The sequence below is a fragment of the Lissotriton vulgaris genome, chromosome 3_1 (genome assembly GCF_964263255.1).
Source record: "Lissotriton vulgaris chromosome 3_1, aLisVul1.2, whole genome shotgun sequence".
NCBI lineage: Eukaryota > Metazoa > Chordata > Amphibia > Caudata > Salamandridae > Lissotriton > Lissotriton vulgaris.
In genome coordinates, this window is record NC_141689.1 from 1,131,547,877 (window position 1) to 1,131,568,653 (window position 20,777).

The window sequence follows — 20,777 nt, forward strand, 5'->3', positions numbered from 1 at the left end:
CCTATTTTACAATAAAATGGCATCAACAAAATATGGGCTTATTGGTTTCATGCTATTAAACTGTTATGTAACTTCCTCTGAGTCCAAAAACCGCAAGATATCTGGTTGTAGAGAACAGTTACTATTTGGTTATCAAGATATTATCGTTTTCCTTACAACAGATCTTGTGTTTCCACTTGTGAAGCTGCTGTTTGTTCATGGCTTTCCCAAGCAACATATCTTTCCATCTGTCTTATTTTGCAGAGGCTCATCATCATTTAGTTTTTAGGGCAGTTTGTGTTTTCTTCTTAAATGTTCTAGTACTACATGTTGCATGGACTAACCTGTCTTAATTTTTTTTATCTGCAGGATCATCCACTGAAACATTTTAATGGCTCAAGATCCGATTCCCAAAAGGATCTCTCTTGATGAAAAGCTCGAAGGGGACACCAGAAGATGTGCACCAAGCATTCAAAAGGAATCAATAAGTAAGAAATGAGAAACCAGTCCCAGAGGTTTGCCGTCATTTGTTGGTGTTTGTTCCTGTAGGACTCACCTCTTAAGTATTTCCCAAAAATATAAGTTCCTTATAAACGAAGGGGCATATTATCAAGGGGGTTTATCTCTGCTTTTTTGGCTTTAAAAGCCAAGAAAGCGGAGATAAAATTATCTCCCTATTACCTAGCTGTCGCTAACACCAGTTAGCGACAGCTAGTAGGAGATAGCGACCATCTTGGGCCCCACTTTGCAAGTCAGTGATATTTATCACTAATGACATGCAAAGTGGGTGTGCCAAGACGTTAGCGACTGGAAACAGTCGCTAACATCGCTATCTCCTATTACCAACTTTTGGAGATATTCGCGCTAAGCGCGAATATCTCCAAAAGCTAACACCTGCCCTGAGCAGTTCTTAGCCATGTTATCCAATGGGAGGTGGATAACATGGCTTAGAGCATTAGTTCGGTAATGCATGAACATCGCTGACTTTTCAGCGATATTCATGCATTGCGGCCGATTTTTATCGCATTTGCGATAAACCTTGGTAATACCAAGGTTTATCTGCGATAAAAATCGCCGCAGCTCAGCAGTAAATGTTTGTCTCTAACCAAGCAATAGCGATAATTATCGCTATTGCTTGGTAATATGCCCCCAAATCCCTTATAGGCATTCTTTGCCTTACATTATTGCATTACCCAAGCCTCCAAGGGTATAATGGGTTTCCCAAACTATTTACTACAATAGCATTACAGGCATGCCCTGGAGCACAGTGTTATCAAGAAGGTTCTGAACTCTCATGGGATGTGAATTATGGTTCCTATACTGTCCACATACATGTACCCTATTTGAGAAAGGCTTTGTGTGAATTGGAATTTCTGGGTTCGTTGCCGGGATTCTGCCTGAGCTTCAGATGACTTCAGATGCATCAGGAGGAATGTTTGGAGTGATTATGACATCACATACCCCCAATGACCATTTCTAGGTTCCCTAAACAAGACCCAGTTTAAAGAAAGCGGCATGGGTACTATATTATACTAATTGCGGAGCTTAAGTATATCCAGGGTCGTACAGAGACAGAAAATAGGCCCAGGCACAAAAATAAAAGTGACCTCTATTAGTGAATCAGATAGCTACAAAAGTTACCACATTTACAAATTAGATCATTTTGAACTTGTAAAGACACACGTTGCAGGCTTTTAGCAGGCTACAGGAGATGACATGCTTTTGCGCTTCCTGCAGGCAATGTTTGTTGTAATATAGGGGAAATCAACAGCAAAAAAATGGCCAACCTGGCCATAAAACATGGCCCCAAACAGCCAAATAAATGGCCCACACACTGACCATTCAGACCACCCCTTTTGGCACTGCCAGATTGCCCTATAAGCCGGTCTGACACTGAGTAGTTTGTAGGGGTGCCTGTGACTTATCTTTAGAGTGAACAAACACTTCAGCGTGCAGAGGTGGCTTTGGCAGCACTGACTCAAAGAGGCAGACGCAGGTGAAGCCACCCCAACCCAAGTGGTGGCAGCCAAGACGTCACACACAGAGGCCCTAAGGGACTTACGCAAGTATAATTTTAAATTTTAAAATGTACGTCACTAAGGTACATGAGAGGGTAATAGAGCCGGGACGCTCCTGGTGTGGTTAGCCAAGCAAGGCACAGACATGAAGCCAGTTACGGAAATAACCATAAGGCTGGGATTCCCCGCTATTCACAAATAGATATCCTGAATACATTCCACGACTTTTACTCGGGTATTTACCAAGCCCCAGCACATACAGAAGGCCTTGCTATAGGCCGTTTTCTCCACCCACTGCCCATGTCCCGCATCCCGGCAGCAGACAGGAAGACCTTGGAGGCGAAGATCGCGTCCCCAGACGTCACCCACGCCATTAGGACACTGGCGCACAATAAAGCCCCGGAAATTGACGGCTTCCCGCTAGAATATTACACGACCTTTTCAGCCTCACTGACCTCCCACATAGTGACCATGTATAACTCTGCACTAGAAAGTGGGGAGCTCCCAGGGTCACTTTGTGAATCACTGACAGTAACCTTCCATAAGTGACACAGAGATCCGACACTCCAAGCCTCGTATAGGCCCAAAACACTACTCAACGCAGACTGTAAAATACTGAGCAAGATACTGGCAGACCGCCATGCCCAAATTCTTCCACAGCTGATTCAGAGGGACCAAAATGGGCTTGTCCCGGGGCCTTATACCTCACAGAATCAGTGTAAGCTGTTTGACATGCAAGATAGGGCAAGTACTCAATTCCCCAACGCAGCATGTCTCATCCTGGATCTCGAAAAGACCTTCAACACTCTTCTGTGGCCATATTTGTTTGCCGTTCTCTGCAAAATTAAGCTGGGGCCTACCCGGATGTCGTGTACATGACTTTTATACAAGGGCCTTACCTCACGGGTGCGAATGAGTAAATACATCTCTGATCCCTTCCCAGTGGAATGGGGCATGAGACAAGGGTGCCCCTGTACCCCAACTATTCGCCCTAGCGGTGGAGCCACTGGCGATTCGCCTGTGCCGGGAGGGGGTGACATGAGATATTCCGGTGGCTGACACGGGGCACCGCTTGTCCTTGTACGGAGATGACCTCCTTCTCTTTGTCCGGATGTCACCCCAATCTGGTCAGCGTTGAGAGACTTTGTGGAGGCGTCCGGTCTCAGAGTAAACTTGGACAAATCCATGCTTTACCTGCTGAGTCCGCACTTTGCCCCTCTTAACATAACTTTTGGAGATCAAATAATTACCTGGAGCGCCGCTGTGCCCCAATACTTAGGGGTGAGACTGTACCACTCTCCTACGGACCTATATGAAGGGAACCACTGCAGGGCGCTCATGGGAATCAAGACTGCAGTGGGCTTCTGGAGGACGTTGTCTCTAGCCCCTATTGGCTGAGTAGCCATCGCTAAAATGATTATAGTTCCTAGATTATTTGATCACTTCGCTAACCTCCCAGTGATACCACTGCATCCTTTTTTTCAGGAACTGGACACCCTGCTTGCATCCCTAACTTGGGGAATGGGTCGCCACAGGGTGGCACTCACCACGCTCTATTTCCCTGTGGACCAGGGGGTCAAGGGGCACCATCCTTTGAAGCATACTTTTTGGCAGTGCAGCTGCTGTGGTTATCACATTGGACAGCTGAACAGCATATAGGAGAGACAATTTCCGATGAGGGCCGGATCCCTCTCCCAGCTATTCGGAGACTGCTCATGCCCGGCACTAGACCGCAGCGCACTTTCCCGCTACAGGAGTCCATAACCCTCTTGTGCATGTTGAGAATACATTGCAGGTTGCGAGACAAACCTTTATACTCTCCTTTACTCCCACTAGTGGGGCTACCCCGAAAGGACAAATACTACACCATCCGAATCCTTCAAGTATCGACTAAACATTCCATTACCGAAGTGGAATCCCTATTTGACAATGGAGAGGTCCGGACCTTTGATCAAATAGTGACAGAATATGGCCTCCCTCCGGGCTAATTCGTGCTATATTGGCAATTTTTAGACAGTAGTCGGTAATGCTGGATTTTGTATGAGGGGGAACCACCGACACACCCGGTTCTGCACACGCTTCCGCACATGGAGGCGGGTCGACACCTAGTTACCTGACTTTATAAGGACATCAGGGAACTGCTTCTTAAACCACTCCACACGCTATGACAGACATGGGAAAACGAGGTGGGACGCGCATTCCACGATAAAGAGTGGGAAAAGGCATTGGAATAACCCAAAAATATTTCTAGAAACGCGAGATTCAAAAACATAATTTAACATTCTTCACAGAGCGTACCTCAAGCCTCAGTGTCTACATCGCTTTAACTCGGACACCCACTTTGCATGTCCCCGAAGCTGACTTTATACACATGTTCTGGGATTGTCTCACTATTCAACAGTATTGGAATAAAATTCACCAGACACTCCAAGAGACAACACACATCGCAGGTATCTCTACATGGGAAGCATGCGCCCATGGGATATTCCGCAGGCGGAAATCTGTAAATCTGCAGGGTCGCTTTGCATCCCTAGCTATCCTTCTAGTAAAAAGGGGGCTGGCTATGTATTAGCAGGCCCCAGAGGGGCCCCCGGAAGCAGCCTGGGTGGGAGCAGTGCAAAAATTGGGGAGCAGCTGAGGAAGAGGTGTTGCGGGATGAGGAGGTGAAGAGAAAACACAAACACCCCATATATTTGGAATGGGCACAGATACTACACCAGTTTAAATATGAAACCCCACCTGCGGAAATGTTAATGTTAATGGGGTAGCTTATATAGCGCACGGCTACTCCAAGGAGTGTCCCGGCGCTTTCTGACCCGTAGCTGAGAAAGAAAGATGGAAAGAACAGAAACATAACAAATTACTGATTGTAAAGCCAAGTTTTCAAAGCCTTTCTAAAGGCAAGCAGATTGGAGGTACGGCGAAGATCAACAGGAAGGGAGTTCCATAGTTTGGGGGCGAGATGTTTAAAGGAACGTCCACCTATCCTGACCTTCCTAATGGGAGGGACCGTTGCCAGGCCGAGACATTCAGATCGGAGAGATCTGGTGGGTTTATAAAAAAGGAGCCGTTTCTGAATGTACGAGGCCCCAACCAGATGGAGTGCCTTATGGGCTAATGTGAGAGCTTTGAAAGTAATACGCTTCTTGACAGGGAGCCAATGAAGGGAGGAAAGCAACTGAGATGACCTAGCTTGCCGAGGTAGGCCGAAAATGGCCCTTGCCGCGGAGTTTTGTACTACCTGAAGTTTATGAAGAAGGTAATCCGGTAAACCCAGGTAGAGAACATTTGAATAGTCAATCCTGGAACAGATCAGAGCCTGTACTGTCAACTTCCAATAGACTAAAGGAAGCAGAGGAAGGAATTTACGCAGAATTTTTAGCAGACCAAAGCAGGTGCTGGTGAGACCAGTGATCTGTGTTTTCAACGAAAGGGTATTGTCGATTTTGATCCCCAGGTTTTTAGCAACCACGGAGGAAGAGGAAGGGGGTGATATGCACACCGGCCACCATTCCTGCCAAGGCGGGTCTGCCTGACAGCCAAAGAAGAGCACCTCAGATTTATCAGGGTTGCACTTGAGGCTGCTTCGCTGAAACCAGTCGAAGACAGCCCCAAGGCAACCACGGATGCTCTCCCCGTCGAACTCCATGCCCTTCTTGCAGGTGAAGAGAAGCTGGGTGTCGTCAGCGTATGATATGATCTGGGCACCCATGGACTCCGCAAGTACCGCCAATGGAGTCATGAAGATGTTAAAAAGGGTCGGGCTTAGCACCGACCCTTGTGGGACTCCGACATCCATAGGCGGCACCTCGGCGGAGTACGGCGGGGCCCAGACCACTTGTCGACGGCCCGCTAGGTAAGATCTCAGCCAGCTCAACACCGTCCCTCTGAGACCAATCTCGTGAAGTCTTATCAAGAGGGCCTCATGCGGGACGATGTCGAAGGCCGCCGACAGATCCAACATCACCAGCATAGCTCTTCCACCTGCGTCGAGAACTTCCTTAATGGCTTCATTAACTTCCAATAGAGCGGTCTCAGTGCTCAAATTGGAGCGGAAGCCAGATTGGGTAGAGTGGAGTAACCCCTGATCTTCAAGAAAGGAAGAAAGCACTGAGTGGACGTGCTTCTCGACGATCTTTGCTAAACTGGGCAGGAGAGATATGGGCCTATAGTTAGCATGTATCTCTGGATCAAGGCCTGTTTTTTTTAGAAGGGGAACAACCATTGCCTTCTTCCAGGCTGGCGGAACAATGCCGCTAGACAAGGATAAGTTCAATACAGGATAAATTAGGGAATTTAGAATCATAGCATTCCTAGGTAGAAAACTCGCCGGACAGGGGTCAAGCGGAGAACCTGATTTAATCCTGAGTAAGAGATCCAGAGAGATAGATTCCGATAAAGGTGGAAACTCCGATAGAATGGGGCATGGATCAGATGGAAAAGACAACAGATTGGAATCTATCACAGATACATTAGGGGCAGCTGGAGGAAAGGATTCTTGGATCAGTCTGATTTTAGTATTAAAGAAGATGGCTAGCTCTTTTACCCAAGGTTCGGAAAATTTATGCTGAACTGAACTAGATTTGGGAGAAACAAACTCTTTTACGATGGTAAAAATTTCTTTAGAGGAGTTTGACGCAGATTCAATTCTGTTGGCGAAATAGTTCTTTTTGGCCTCCAGGATAGCTGTGTGATAAGATTTGATAGATAGTTTGTAGGCGGACTTAGCTTCCTGATCATATTGTTTCCGCCATAATCTTTCGGCTAGCTTGCAGTTACGCCGAGCAAGAGCAAGTTACTTAGAAAACCAGGGGGCCGAACTACGCTTGATAGATGAACGAGGCGTAGAAAGAGGGGCAAGATAATCAAGCCTTTCAGTCAGCCATTTCTGAAAAGTTTCAAGGTCCCTCTCCAGATGACCGGATAGGGTACAGGGATGTTCCTGATACACTTGAGCAAGACTCTCAGGGGTAATTTTATGAAAGGGTCTACTGGGGTGCCTAAGTTGGTCCGAATTAATACATGAAGTTTTACTTTTACCCTGGATTTGAAAACTGATCAAAGAGTGGTCAGACCCTAGAACAGGAGTGGGACGGGACATAATGAGGGGAATGATGGAGAACACTTGGTCAAGAGTGTGACCCTTATCATGAGTCGCACTTGAGATGTAAGGGGTTAGACCAAGAGGAGAGAAACACCTGAGCCCCTCCCCCCCAGACACCACAAGTATCTCCGGTCAGATTGACAGCAGGACACAATAGCCTAAGCCCAAGGACCTAAGATGGAGCTCTACCCAAGCCAACCCAGTAGGCCCCACACACTGAACCACAACTACCCGTAACTGCCCGAGATGATCCCCCATGTATACATGATCGCACGGTGATGTCATCCTTGTCCAGCCACATATCGGACACCAGCAATACATATCCCGTTGTCCCCCCCCTCACAGCTTTCCCAGTTCATCCCCCATGGTTGAAGTTAACATTATTCATTGGCAGGTCCATGGCCAGTGATCATCAATAGGGAATGAACTCCTTACCAATCACACTACATAGCACCCACATGTCATCATGGGGATAGGCATGCCTTCGAACTCCCGGGAAACGCGCCCAACCAGACTCTTACACATGTCTATGAAAGTAATCGGACCTACTAAACAGGTAGCACCCAGTCTGTACCACTGAAAAATGTTACACGTACACTGTATGAACAGTTATCGCATACTTGATTTCCTGTAGATGTTTCCCCTTTTGTCCGTATCACAAATAAGAATCGCTCAACTATATCTGTACTATGCCAATCAGATATGTACAATGTTAAAAATCAATAAACAAATTCAAACAAAAAAATCTAAGACATCAGGACATATTGAATATAAGTGAACTACACTTGGATCTAAAACTGGTTTTCTCACCCCGGCTATTCTCCCCCTTCGAGGAACAAGGCCCAGTAAAAGGTGGGGCGGGAGATGGCGTAGACAGTGATCAAGGAATCATGTGGCTTAGCAACGAGATACATAAAGTGGAGGCAATCGAGAAAATAATGGATAAAGCAAATGACCCTTCGGACGGATCTTAATCTAATCTGGAGATCACAGCAACACCAAGTGCCTCTATGTTAGAAGTAATGCTGATCTTGTAAAACACTTTACAAGGCCTGCTGGAGTTATCAGTGATGAATAACAATATTCTAAAAGACCAGCTACAATCTATTGGGGGGATTGAAACAAATCAAGGACCATATGCTCTCCATAGTTAGACCGGTTGGTGGAGAAAAACATCAAACAGAAGATTTATCGAAATGGGAGGGGGAGGATGAAGGAGCTCCCTTACGGACTGAAAATCAAAATGTATTCATATCTTGATACCCAATGTTGGTAAAGAGACTGGGAAAAACAACGAGGTACAAGCAATATATACCCCGGATGAGCAGATTAAGACGAGGTTTTAAGAGGGGGTTCCATTTGAGCCAGGAAAGAAGAGAGGCCATAGCCATAGAAAGAGGACACCAGAGTCCAGTAAAAGTACGGGCAAAAGAACACAAATAGAACGTCCCGGTACTGGGGACTGGCAGTAGAAAGTCCAAGATGATATGGGGAAGGAAAAAGAGCCAATAGAGATAAATGATAGAATGAAGGACCCTAGAGCACAATCTATGAGAAAGAATGAGTGTGAGGATGGCAAGAGTAATCTGGGGGTAGACAAATGGAAAAAAGAGACCTGAAGTACAAAAGGGGGACAGAGAAGGAAATAGAACCAACAGGAATTAGAAGAAGGGGTGAGGTTAGGGGGAGCCCACAAGAAAGAGAAAGTAGAAAAGAGAATGATCTGTGGCTATACTTTGAACCAACACTTCACGGGAAAGGTTAAAGAAAAGAAAAGAAAAGAAAAATTAAACCACTAAATCGGTCCCAGCTGCTTTTCTTCTTCTATAAGTGTGTAAGCTTGAGAGACATATGGGCAAAAGACCTCTGACAAGTGGGATCAATCAAAAATAAAATAGGGGACTTAATATAAAAAGTTCCGTTGTGCTCATAGTTGGCTAAGTCAGCACTTATAAATGCAGAGCATGAGTTATATAAAGAAGGAATCAGAGTGGTTAAGGGGACTGACCACCAGGGATATGATAAGGAAAAGTTCGAAATCACCATTAGAGGCCACAAAATTGATGGATTTCGGAAAGGATTAATCTCAGAAAATTTATATAAGGCTCTTGCACCATCAGGAAATGTGCAAAATGACTGGTTAAGCAAGATAGATTAGGAGGTAGGGTCATTGCACATTCTGGGTATACGCACCTGGAACATTAACAGTTATAACAGAATTTCAATATTGAAAAGCTTTGAAAGCGAATTAACCTCAATGAGATTGTGTTTTTACAGGAAACTTGGCTGTGCATTAAAACCCCATTCATTGAATGATTTGTACAGCTGAATAGTTCAGCTAGAAGGAGACATTTTGGCGACCATCTGGTGGACAAATAACCCGATATCCACTAAAATAGCCAAGAAAGTGGACTCCCTAGAAGTCAAATGTAAATGGTTAGTGGCCGGTAGAGTATTCTTACTGGACCCTACCCGATGGCATGATGATATAGTCATAGAAGATGCCTTCATACGGGGGCGGAGATGCAGAATATAACCTAGAGCGGAAAAGGTTCAAAGAAGATATACAGGTCCTGACTGACTCATACCAGAAAGATTTATTCATCTTGATGGGAGACTTTAACCACAAATTAGACCCCTGCGCAGTTGATTTATGGTGTAAAGAGCTGTTGTCCTCATATAAGATAAGCTTTGCCAGTTTCTGCAAGTTGATCTCGCAGCATGAGATATGGCCCTAGGGACATTTTGGCAATCAATGGGCCTAGTCTGTACAAACGGAAGGTTGTTGGCTGATCAGCCAGCGAATCGCATATTTAAGATAGGTCATCAACAATGCCTAATAGATTATATCTTCTTCCATGCATAACATTTTGAAGAAGTTAGGGGCTTTGAGATAATGAGAGCAGAGGGAAGTGATCATTTACCCCTAAAACTCAAAATAGAAGTTGGAAATAAAAAAACAAGATATACAGTCATTCCCGAGCAAATGAATTACCCAAGGCGGCTTACCACTCGCACCACAGAGATTTATATGGAAAAACTGGTCTTCCAGCAGAGTCAATTACTAGAAAGTATCCCTTATACAAAAAATTTTTAATGGTTTGAAAATGTAATTAGCATACTGGTCTAAGGTTTAAGAGTGGAAATAAAAAAGAACAGTTTTGGTGAATGTAAGAAGAAGAGAAACCAGAGCAATGATAGAAACTGGTTTATTGAGGAATGTCAGAAGTTAAAAGCGAGTATAAGAAAAGGGCAAAGGAGCCTGAGGCTCAACATGCTCTGCCGCACGCCGACCACTCACTCAGCTCCCTGTGAGGGGCCGACACATTTACATGCCCTGCTGCCGCTGACACCGTCACTGTGAAAAAGGGAGGCTCCAAGCAGTATGATTTAGAGGTGTTCAATTGCCTTCAGAAGCCAAGGAAAACGTAAAATTGTCACTAGGAAGCAAAAAGGGATGCATAAAGAGAGATGCTAGGGAAGTCTATTGCCAGCAATAGAATCATAAAAGGTTTTGGAAGCTAGTCTAAAAACACTCAGGCAAGACACAGGGAACTATGAACTTTGCGGTGACAGAAGGCACTTGTGAGAGATACCTGGGAGAAATATATGGGAAATAGAAAGACGCAGAGAGACAGAGAATCACATCTTTGGCAGGTATCAAGGAGGATATTAGGTCCCTCTTTACGGTAAGCATTGTCAGACGAATTATAGGAAGCTTAAAGCTGACACAAGCAGCTAGTCCAAATAGCCTCCCGGTGGTGATTGTTAAAACCTGACCTGATTGGTGGGCAGAATTCTTCTCTAAAATGTTTGCTGGTATACTTGATGATGGGCAGATGCCCGAACATTGGAGAGGGGCAAATATTTGACCCACCCATAAACAAGGGGGCATGAAGGCACCGAAAAACTATAGCTTAATCAATCTACTGGATGTGGGAGAAAAGGGCTTTCCTGGAAAGACTTATGGACTCCGGAACAGGGGAGTTGATCACTCATTCTCCCTTTGGTCCATTTTGTGGAAGTTAGTAGGGCAGAGGGCAGTTTGTTCTGCTGCTTCATTGACTTCTGAGCAGCATTCGATCTGGTGGACCGAAATCGATTTTGGGCGGCATTGACCAGATGGGATATTTCTAAAGGTCGTCTGACCATATTCAAAGAGCTGCATAGCTATTACTGGGCACAGGTTATTCTAAATACAGAGGTGCCCTTGTCGCAGAAGATTTTGATTGGAAATGGGCTAAGACAAGGATGTGTCTTGGCCCCCTTACTTTTCTCTTTATTCACAGCTGATTTACCATCTGCTTTGGGCGTGGATCAGGGTGCCAGCCCTAAGCTAGATAGGAAACATATAGCGTCCCTCTTTTTGCAGATGCTCTTGTAATTTGGATCGAACAGGAATAGGTCTGCAAAGAAAGTTAAACGCGCTTAGTAAATATTGTAGTTGGAAAAAACGTAAAGTAAATATGGAAAAAACGAAGGTCTTGAAGTTTGGTAAAAAGCCAACAAGTTTTAGCTGGTTCTTAGGTACCATAAAGTTGGAAATGATAAATGAATATAAGTACTTAGGGATGTGGTTTGAGAAATCCCTAAAATGGAACACTCATCTGGACGCACTGAGAGTAAGGGCCCTTGCTTCAGTTAGCGATCTGAAAAAGTTTAATAAAGACTACGGCGAAATCTCATACAGACTGGTTTTGAAAGCTTATACAGCCATGATACCACCACAGTTCTAATATGGAACTCAATTATTATATGCAAGTGTTAAAAGTGGGTGGGACGTTGAAGAAGGGAAATGCTTGAAAAACTTACCATCCCTCCCCACTTATTCGATGATTCAGGCGGTACGAACAGAGACTGGAATGGTATCATGGAATATAATGGCATGTATGGCATTAATAAGATTCTGTTCAATGAACAACGAAAGTGATAGGTGTGCATTCTATCACTTTTGTCGTACATTGAACTGATCTTTGCAGTGTGTATTCTATCACTTTCGTCTTTCATTGAACTGATCTTTGCCCTTTCTCGACCGTTTGCACCCTTAAAGAAGAAAAATTTGGACTATCGAAAAAAGCTGAAATCATCACCACATGTAAGGTGGAACATCAAGTCTACAAGCAAGCTATGACCATCATGATTACGAATATCATCATGTAATCTCGTTGTGAAATCTTACACATTGTCGTGCATCAAATTGTTAACATGCTATGTATAATTTTATTTTAAACGGGAATTTTTGGTTAAAAGGCACGCAACAAATTAATAGTCCTAGGTATCATTGTGTTTACGGCAAATTGGTGGGTTTTGGAAGCGGTAGTTTCAGTTGCTGTGGTTTTAATTGGGGTAGTAGGAAAGGTAGGTCAGGTGATATTTTAGTTTGAATTGCGAAGGGAGTGGTTTTGTAGGTGGTTGGGTGTTTTAGAAGGAGTGGACACATGGGGGATGACAGTTGTGAGAATGAGGATGAGGATGTCGAGTGGAGAGCGGGAGACCGGTTTTCACAGGTATGGCGATGAATTGGAATATGAGGGAGTTGGAGGATGATGTGAATATGGCTAAGTTAGGTAGGGAGGATTGGGGAAAAATCGGTAATTGGAATAGTGAGATGTGAGCATTGAGAGTAGGTTATGAATGCGATTGAGATGCAGTGGATAGAGTGTGACTGAAAAGGGTAACATGGGAAGTTTGGAGGAGGGAGGCGTTGGAGTAACCAGTGTTGGGTGTCACAGGATGGACTAAGAATCACGGGATGGACTAAGAATCACGAGATATTGGGGGAGCACATAGAAGAGTTTGATATAAAGGGGAGCGATTCAGAGTTTACTAAATAGGGCGGGTGGTTTAGAATTTAAAAACAGAGATAAGAAAGTGGTCAATTTTTAGTATCACTTTCAAGGAACAATGGGGGCACAAAGTAGGTTGTGTGTTTGTTGTGGAACAAAACAGTAATGATTGTTTATTTCATTTTAATCTGCAGTTAACCCTGAAGAAGGGCTTTATAAGCCCGAAATGCAATGGGTTGGAGCGCAAAATACAATGTAGGATTAGTTATGCATTTTCGTCGTGCTCTTGAAAGAGGCCTGGACGGACACATCAAAAGCATTTGAAGCTGTGAAAAAGCATGTTACTTTACATGTGGACTCAAATTGAAATAGTTCTTTCTAAAAAGGAATACAAGAGGAATTAAACGGAGCGAAATAGATTATCATTTTGAGTTGGAATATCATTGAACTGTGCTGCGTGACTGGGCTGGGGTGAAACCATGTACCATTACTGTTTGATTGATAGGATTCTGGCAGCACTTGGGCTGTGGGAAAGAGCAAAACATATCACAATGGTGCAAAAATGAAATACTGAAGAGTAAATTGAAGTGGGCAAAGGGGGTTAGGGAAACCGTACTAAAGGTTTGCAGAGACATGGGAGTAAAGTTGTGCCAGCAGAATCTTCAAATTGAAATTTCCAAATAGGATTTAAGGAAATTAGGGATATAATTATCCCAATATCAGGACCGACGGTATCTGGAGGGGAAAAAATCTGTTGGTTTAATGATAAATTCCAGGAACAATTAACAACATTACCCATTAATAGATGCACTACCCAGTCGTTGGCTTAGAATTGAACCACTAAAGCTAAGAATTGGAATTAATCCCTGTTATGCCAGGGAGAGGAAGTGTACCTGTATTTTAAGCATAAATGCAATATTGTGCACATAGTTTTAGATTGTTTTACGGTCCTCACTGCACACAAAATGTATTGACGCCCGATCTTTTTAAATTACGGTATTGAAAATTGTGCACAAGCTGTAGAACTGATAACTGAAATGTACACTCTGGATATAGCATGTACCATCGGGAGATTTATGCCCCAAGTTAAAAAAGTTCTTAAAAATGCATAGAAATGGAGCTTCTTAGGTAATTTATGATTAAATATATCCTGCATAAAAAGGTGGAGTTTTATTGAGTCTTGCATTGCATGGAATTTTAAGTAAGATTTTGACATAGGCTATATAAGGGAATGTATTTATGGAAGTTCAGATTTTTTTTGTGTTTAAGGACCAATGGTCTAAATAAACATTCTTGTTGACTGAATGACACTCCAATCTACCACACTCTACTCCACTCGACCCCACTCCTTTCTACCCCAATCTACTCCACTTCCTTCTACCTCACTCCACTCTATCAAAATCTATCCCACTCTAGTCTACTCCACCCCTCTCTACCCCACTCCTCCCCAATCTGCCCTAATCTACCCACCTCTACCCCACTCCACTCTACCCCAATCTACCCCACTCCACTCTAACCTAATCTACCCCACTCCATACAAATCTACCCCATGTTATCGAACCCCACTCTACCACACTCCACTCTACCTGTATCATCCACTCTACCCCACTCAATTCTCCTCCAATCTACCCCACTCCACTCTACCCCACTCCAGTGAACCTCAATCTACCCCACTCCAATATACCCCACTCCTCTCTAATCTACCCCACTCTAACCTTGTCCTCCCACTCTACCCAAATCTACCCACTCTAGCCCACTCAACTCCACCCAATCTAACCCTCTCCAATCTACTCCACTCTACCCCACTAGACTGTACTCCTATCTACCACACTCATCACACTCCACTGTACCCCAATGTACCCCACTCCAGTCTACCCCAATACACCCCACTCCAATCTACTCCACTCTACCCACTCCATTCTAACCCACTCTACTACAATCTACCCCTCTCCACTCTACCCCACCCCACTCTACAGCAAGCTACCCCACTCCACCACTCTCATCGACACTGTAATCTACCACACTCCAATCTACCCAATTCATGCTACACTACTCCACTCCAATCCACTACATTGTACCCTAACCTACGACACTCTACCCCAAACCAATCTCCCCTCTCTATCCCACTCCACTCTACCCCATCTATCCCACCCCACTCTACCCCTCTTCTTTCAACTACAATGTACACCAATATACCCCACTCTACCCAACTCTAATCTACCCCACTCCACTATACCTTACTCCAGTACAATCTACCCAACTCTTCTCGACCTCTGCCACACACTATCCCACTTCACCCTACCCCAATCTACCCCTTTCACTCTACTCAAAATCTACCCCACTCCACTTCAATCTACCCTATATCAGTCTTCCCCAATCTACCCCACTCCACTCTACCCAATCGACCCCATCCTAATCTGCTCCAATCTACCCCACTCTACCACCCTTCACTGTATTTCAATCTACCCCACTCCAATCTACCCCAGTCCACCCCACTCCAATTTACATCAATGGGTAGAGCACAGTGGTGGCCAGCACAGATCTGGGGTGGCAGAGCAAGGGCAGAAGTGTAAGGGGGTATACAAAAAGAAAAAGGCTCTTACCTCCAGCCGCTGTCTCCCACGTCATCTCTCCTCTGCATAAGCTGAACAGGAAGCAGCCAGGTCCCCTAGGGCCAATCACAATGCTGCAGTGCAGCATTGTGATTGGTCTGAGCACAGTAGTTCAGCACTCAGACAGGGGCTGGGAGCCTGGACGTGTTCTCCACCCAGGCTGTAATGCAGTCTGGATGGAGAACATGCTGAATGCTCATGACTGTTTGGCCGGCCCGAGACGGCTGGCCAAAGTATCATGCACACTTCAGTGTGCCCATCACTACTCCCCTGCTCTGCTCTGTGAGCAGAGCAGCCCCTCCCATCCCCCATGCTGCCACAGCAGGAACAAATGAAATGATAATAACATCAAGGTATTCTCATTGTATTTTTCCTTTCTTTCAACGCAGCAAAGCATTGGAGCAACACTCCTCTACCTCAGCAGAGCAGCTACCACTGGTAGAGCGTATCTCTCTGGCAGAGATCAACAACAAGCCATGCTCCCTTTCCATGGCTCCACCCCCTGAGGCACCCATCCATGAAGACAAAGACATCAAACGTATCTAGGCCCTTGAAACTAATCCAGCCTGCCCCTACATTAAAGTCCCTCTACCACCTCTCAAACAGTGCAAATTTTATCAAAGGTGGCAGGCCTTATATAATGTGCTAAGCTTAGTGTGCAGAAACCTGCACACTTTATGAAGTGCACTACACAGTGGCCCCGAAGGGTTCAAAACAAATCTAATCAATTTAAAATGTATTAAACAAAAATTCTTAATAGACAACACGAGAAAAATATTTCTTTGTATTCATTGTATTTTCCAATTCAGTACATCAACATATACATGAACAGCAACATGTGTCACTACGATTAATCATTCTCCTGCGTTGCATATCTGTACGTGTGTAAATTATTAATAAGCATAAATATACAGTACGAAAGGTATATTATTTGGATGGCCCCAATGCACACTTCTTCAGGGGAGCAAATTGGTGATGAATATCAAACAAATGTTGACCATCTGCCTGAACACATAAAAAAACATAGTTATAATAACAGTATCCCTGGTTTTTAAAAGTGTATAGATAGGTATAAAAATTGCACCACACCCATGCCACCGTTGCATACACATATCGTGATGGTCAAATAACTGCCACATGATTGCACCTTGAGTAATGTTCAGAACCCATGCTCAATTGAACTAAATCCTAGCATACCTTCACTCAAAACCTCTGCTGTTACATATCCAGGGAAGACTAAAATACTAAGGAATTGTAGTGTTATCCCTCGTAAGTCCACTGTGCAATTTGAGCTGTATCTCCTATTACTCACAACAACACTTACAATCAGCCGCGGTCGGTAGTGGGGAGGGGCAGGGTGGGGGGTAGTAATCTATGGATTACAGAGCTTTACAGGTAGGTAAACATATAAATAAATTTAATTAATTTTGTTGCGGGCACTGCATCCCCAAATGCAAAGCAGTGCGCGCAACGAAATTCATTTAATTTATTTATATGTTTACTTAGGTGTAAAGCTCCATGATCCATAAATTACTACCCCCCCACCCTGCCCCTCCCCCTCCCCACATCACCACCCGGCAAGTACTCCCACTACCGACCGCGGCTGTTGCTAACTGCAAAATAATATGCTTTAAAAGCGAATTACATGCATGAATATTAAAAAGTGTAAGGTTGAACCGATGTTCCAGTGCAATGGAATTGCAAAGGTAACATATGAAATAGGATGTTTGATGCTTGAAAACCATAAGTAAATACCACAAAATGGACCCCACATCATTATTTCTACTCAATGTATCATAGAAAACATATAATTACACATTTACCATTGAGTCCCTTGGGAATCAAGGTGTCTAAATATTCAATCCAATACGCTTCCTTGCGTGCAAGCTGTTTTTGTGTATCTTCTCTTGAACTGTGAAACAAAGTTGTGGTATTGAATGTTGTGCATCTAACCAATGAGCTGCCAAACAATAATTCCTATTTTTTTCTCTAATCATGCTTTTGTGCTCAGTGATCCTTGTTTTGATTTTACGTGAACTGCGCCCCACGTATGTAAGCCCGCATGGACATTTTATAGTGTAAATCGCTGACTCCACATTACACTCGGAGGAATGTTTGAGTGCTACCTTCTTGCCTGTTTGAGGATGTAAAATACATTCCCTGGTATGACATTCCCACAATGGCAGTAATTCCAGCATTTTCTAATCCCAGTATAAGTCTGTTTGTCATGCTGAGTTGTGGATTTCAATATCTCTCTAATGGTCTTGGATCTTGAATGAGCGAACATGGGCTTTGAAATAAATAGTGTACTAAAGTCAGGCTCTTGCTCTAACACTTACCATCTCCATGAAATGAATCATTTTTTTCTTGATGCTTCAGTGGAGAACTTTAAAACAAAAACTTCCCTCCTAGTCATAAATTGTTGTGTTGGAATTAATACGTTTTCGCTGGATTTAAGTGGTACTCTACTTTTGGCTTCATCCAGTACCTCTTGAGGCCTTACATAAGGGCAATAACAGGTCTGCACTAACACCATATCGCAGCAGAGTTTACTGGCGAAGAAGGTAATTTTATGGTAATTCATGAATGCCATTCATAATCCCTGTGTCGCTAGCACTCTTTGACAAGAAGAAAGCATAAGGCAACACTTAAAATAGCTATAAAATGGTGGTTGCATCTTTCGCCTTCCTATTTAGATGGCCAAACAGCTTGCCTCACAGGCAAATGGATGTCTCTCAAGCAATTCATCATTCTCATGTGTATTCCTTAAGTGCACTTTTCATCAAATATTATTTTCTAGTTGCCGCAGGCGATGTCCTTCGGGGACATAGGAAGGGCCGGAGTGCAAATGCTCAATGGGTGCACAGACACGCCTGTCTGTACCCGCCTGTGCTCGGCCTGTGCTCAGCCAGTGCTCAGGGCCAGCCACGCTGCCCAATTTCCCACTCAGCTTGGGCCTACGCAGAAGATATATTCCTGCAGAAATGTATGTACTAAATCCTGGCCCCTTTTGTTCATGTCAGAATGACTTTTATACTCCATCATTGGCTCTGACATGCCCTCTGTGTTCCTTTAACCACTCCCATGCTCATGACGAGCTCAGCTCGTCATGAGCCACGGTGGCTGTGTGCTCATGACGAGCTGAGCTCGTCATACCGTCCATAACGCTTGCACGCGGGCTAATTTCCCCGCTGTGCTGAACGTTCCACAGAAACGGGTGTGGCCGTGACGAGCTCAGCTCGTCATGAGCATGGGGGCACTGTCAGCGCCCTCCTCTCCCCAGCACAGTGGGGAATCAGCCCTGCAGGCAAGGGGTTAAGCTGCCGGACTGTATGTTGACTGGCAACATCCACCTGGTTAACATCTCCCAGGCTTCGGTGGAAGTCAGCAAGTATCATGCTGATATTTTTATGACACATTCAGGGCTAATAAATGTGCAGTCCCTCCATAAAAATGCATAGCAAATTTTTGAGCTTCTCAGCGAGGGACAGTTGGATATCCTCTTTTACACAGAGACATGGTTTGAGAGATAACTCTGTGCTGGATATTGTGTTACCAATTCACGCAAATTACTCATTTATCCACCGTGATAGAGTGGGAGAGTGGCTATAGTCACAAAACATTTCCCTAAAGTTAACTTCCTTTGAGATTGCGGAGCTCCAGGAAGCTGAATCTTTGGGTTTCTGCTTTTCTTCTTTAGCAAATATGTCCTTGGCTCGAATTTTAATCTATTGTCACTCAGGCTATGCCACTAAATTCCTGTCCCGTTAGATGATGGTCTTTCTAGTCATTTAATAAAATACTGCCTCGTAGGAGACTTGTACATTCATTTGGACAACATTGATAACCTCCACACTCGATCCCTTTTGGATACTCTGTCCGCTTGGAATTTAAGACAGTTTGTGGACAACCCTACCCATTCTTCAGGCTACCTGTTTGATCTAATCGTTTCTAACAGCTGTATTGAAGTCACTGATGTTCTGAGTAACATCTGGTTGGACTTTTTAACAATCTAGTTCCTCAGGGCGCTGGAGCAAAACCTGAGATGTAGAAGGTTTAAGCCTTCATTACCGCATCACACATGTGCTAAAGCCAATTCAGAGGAAATAACATGGATCCTTAAAAATAGTGCTTCTGTGCTGTCAGGGAGGATTGATGCTGATGCACTGACAGTTAATGCCTGTCTGGGTGATATGTCTCATGAAGTGGCCCCAATCAAGTCAGGATCTGCTGGCCTGATATGTCCCTCGGCTCCCTGGTTTGTTAGGGAGCTTAGATCTATGCTACAAAGTTGTAAAAGGCTCAAAAGATCCTTGTGTATGTTTTATTCAATGAAGGATAAAGAGCATTATACAAAAAAACTGCAGTCCTAGCATAGGGAAATAAAAAAAAGCTCAAGCAAAACATTTCGCCAAAGAAATTGCCTCGACTAACAACAAAGCCAGAGAGGATTTTAAAATAACAAAGAAGTTTGTTAATCCCTCCTTCCTTGCTCAGTCCTTGGAAGCCCCGTAGAAACTCTGGCCTCAACTCTCAGGCTAGCGCCAGGACACCTTAGGGTAACAGTCACGCTCTAGAAATTTTACTAACATAACATAACTCTTGGATTATTTTTAAGAATAAGATTGTGGGTAGTATAGAGACTCTGTAGAAAGTTTGTACCAGCAATTACACTGACTTTAATGGGTCTTTGTGCCAGAGTGCTCCTGCAGATAGTTACAGAAGTGAGTCCTTATGATTTGGGAGTCTGCTCTCATCTCTGTCTACCCCACAAGCCTACTCTCTGACAGAGTTGACTGCAATCTTGATGGAGGACTCTGAGAAAGCCTTCACAGACAGTAAGTCTGGCTACCCTGATGAGCCTAAAAAAGCCTTCGGTTGATAAGCCAGGCTTCGCTAATTACAGGCTGATTTTCCTGCTGCTCGCATACTCAAAGATCCTTGAGAAACTGGTCAATGTCCAACTATCCAGTTGCTGCATCCCTCACAATCAATCTTTCATCCTGGATACAGCACTAAATCCACACTGGTAGAGGTCTCTGATGCTATCAGATTGGGCCATCAACAGAGGGAAGAATGCTGCCTTATTGCTATTGGATCTTTCTGTGGCATTTGATATGGTATCCTATCCTATCTTGATGGAACACTTAAGTGACATTGGGATAGGTGGAACTGTGCTGGCTTGGCTAGGCTCTTTCTTAACGAGCAGATATCAGTCTGCATGTATTTCGCCTTTTGCGTCAGACCCTAATCCCTCAAATTTGGGATTTCCCAGGGC

General features: G+C 44.2%; 1 protein-coding gene across 1 annotated transcript in view; it reads left to right on the top strand.

Moving 5' to 3' along the window:
• The first annotated feature begins 370 nt into the window (after nucleotides 1–370).
• PITX2 (paired like homeodomain 2) overlaps nucleotides 371–20,777 on the top strand; it is a 180,307-nt gene continuing 159,900 nt past the window's right edge. The window contains exon 1 of the mRNA XM_086961605.1: nucleotides 371–467. Within this exon, the coding sequence (XP_086817731.1) occupies nucleotides 371–467 (97 nt within the window). The remainder of the gene's footprint in view (nucleotides 468–20,777) is intronic.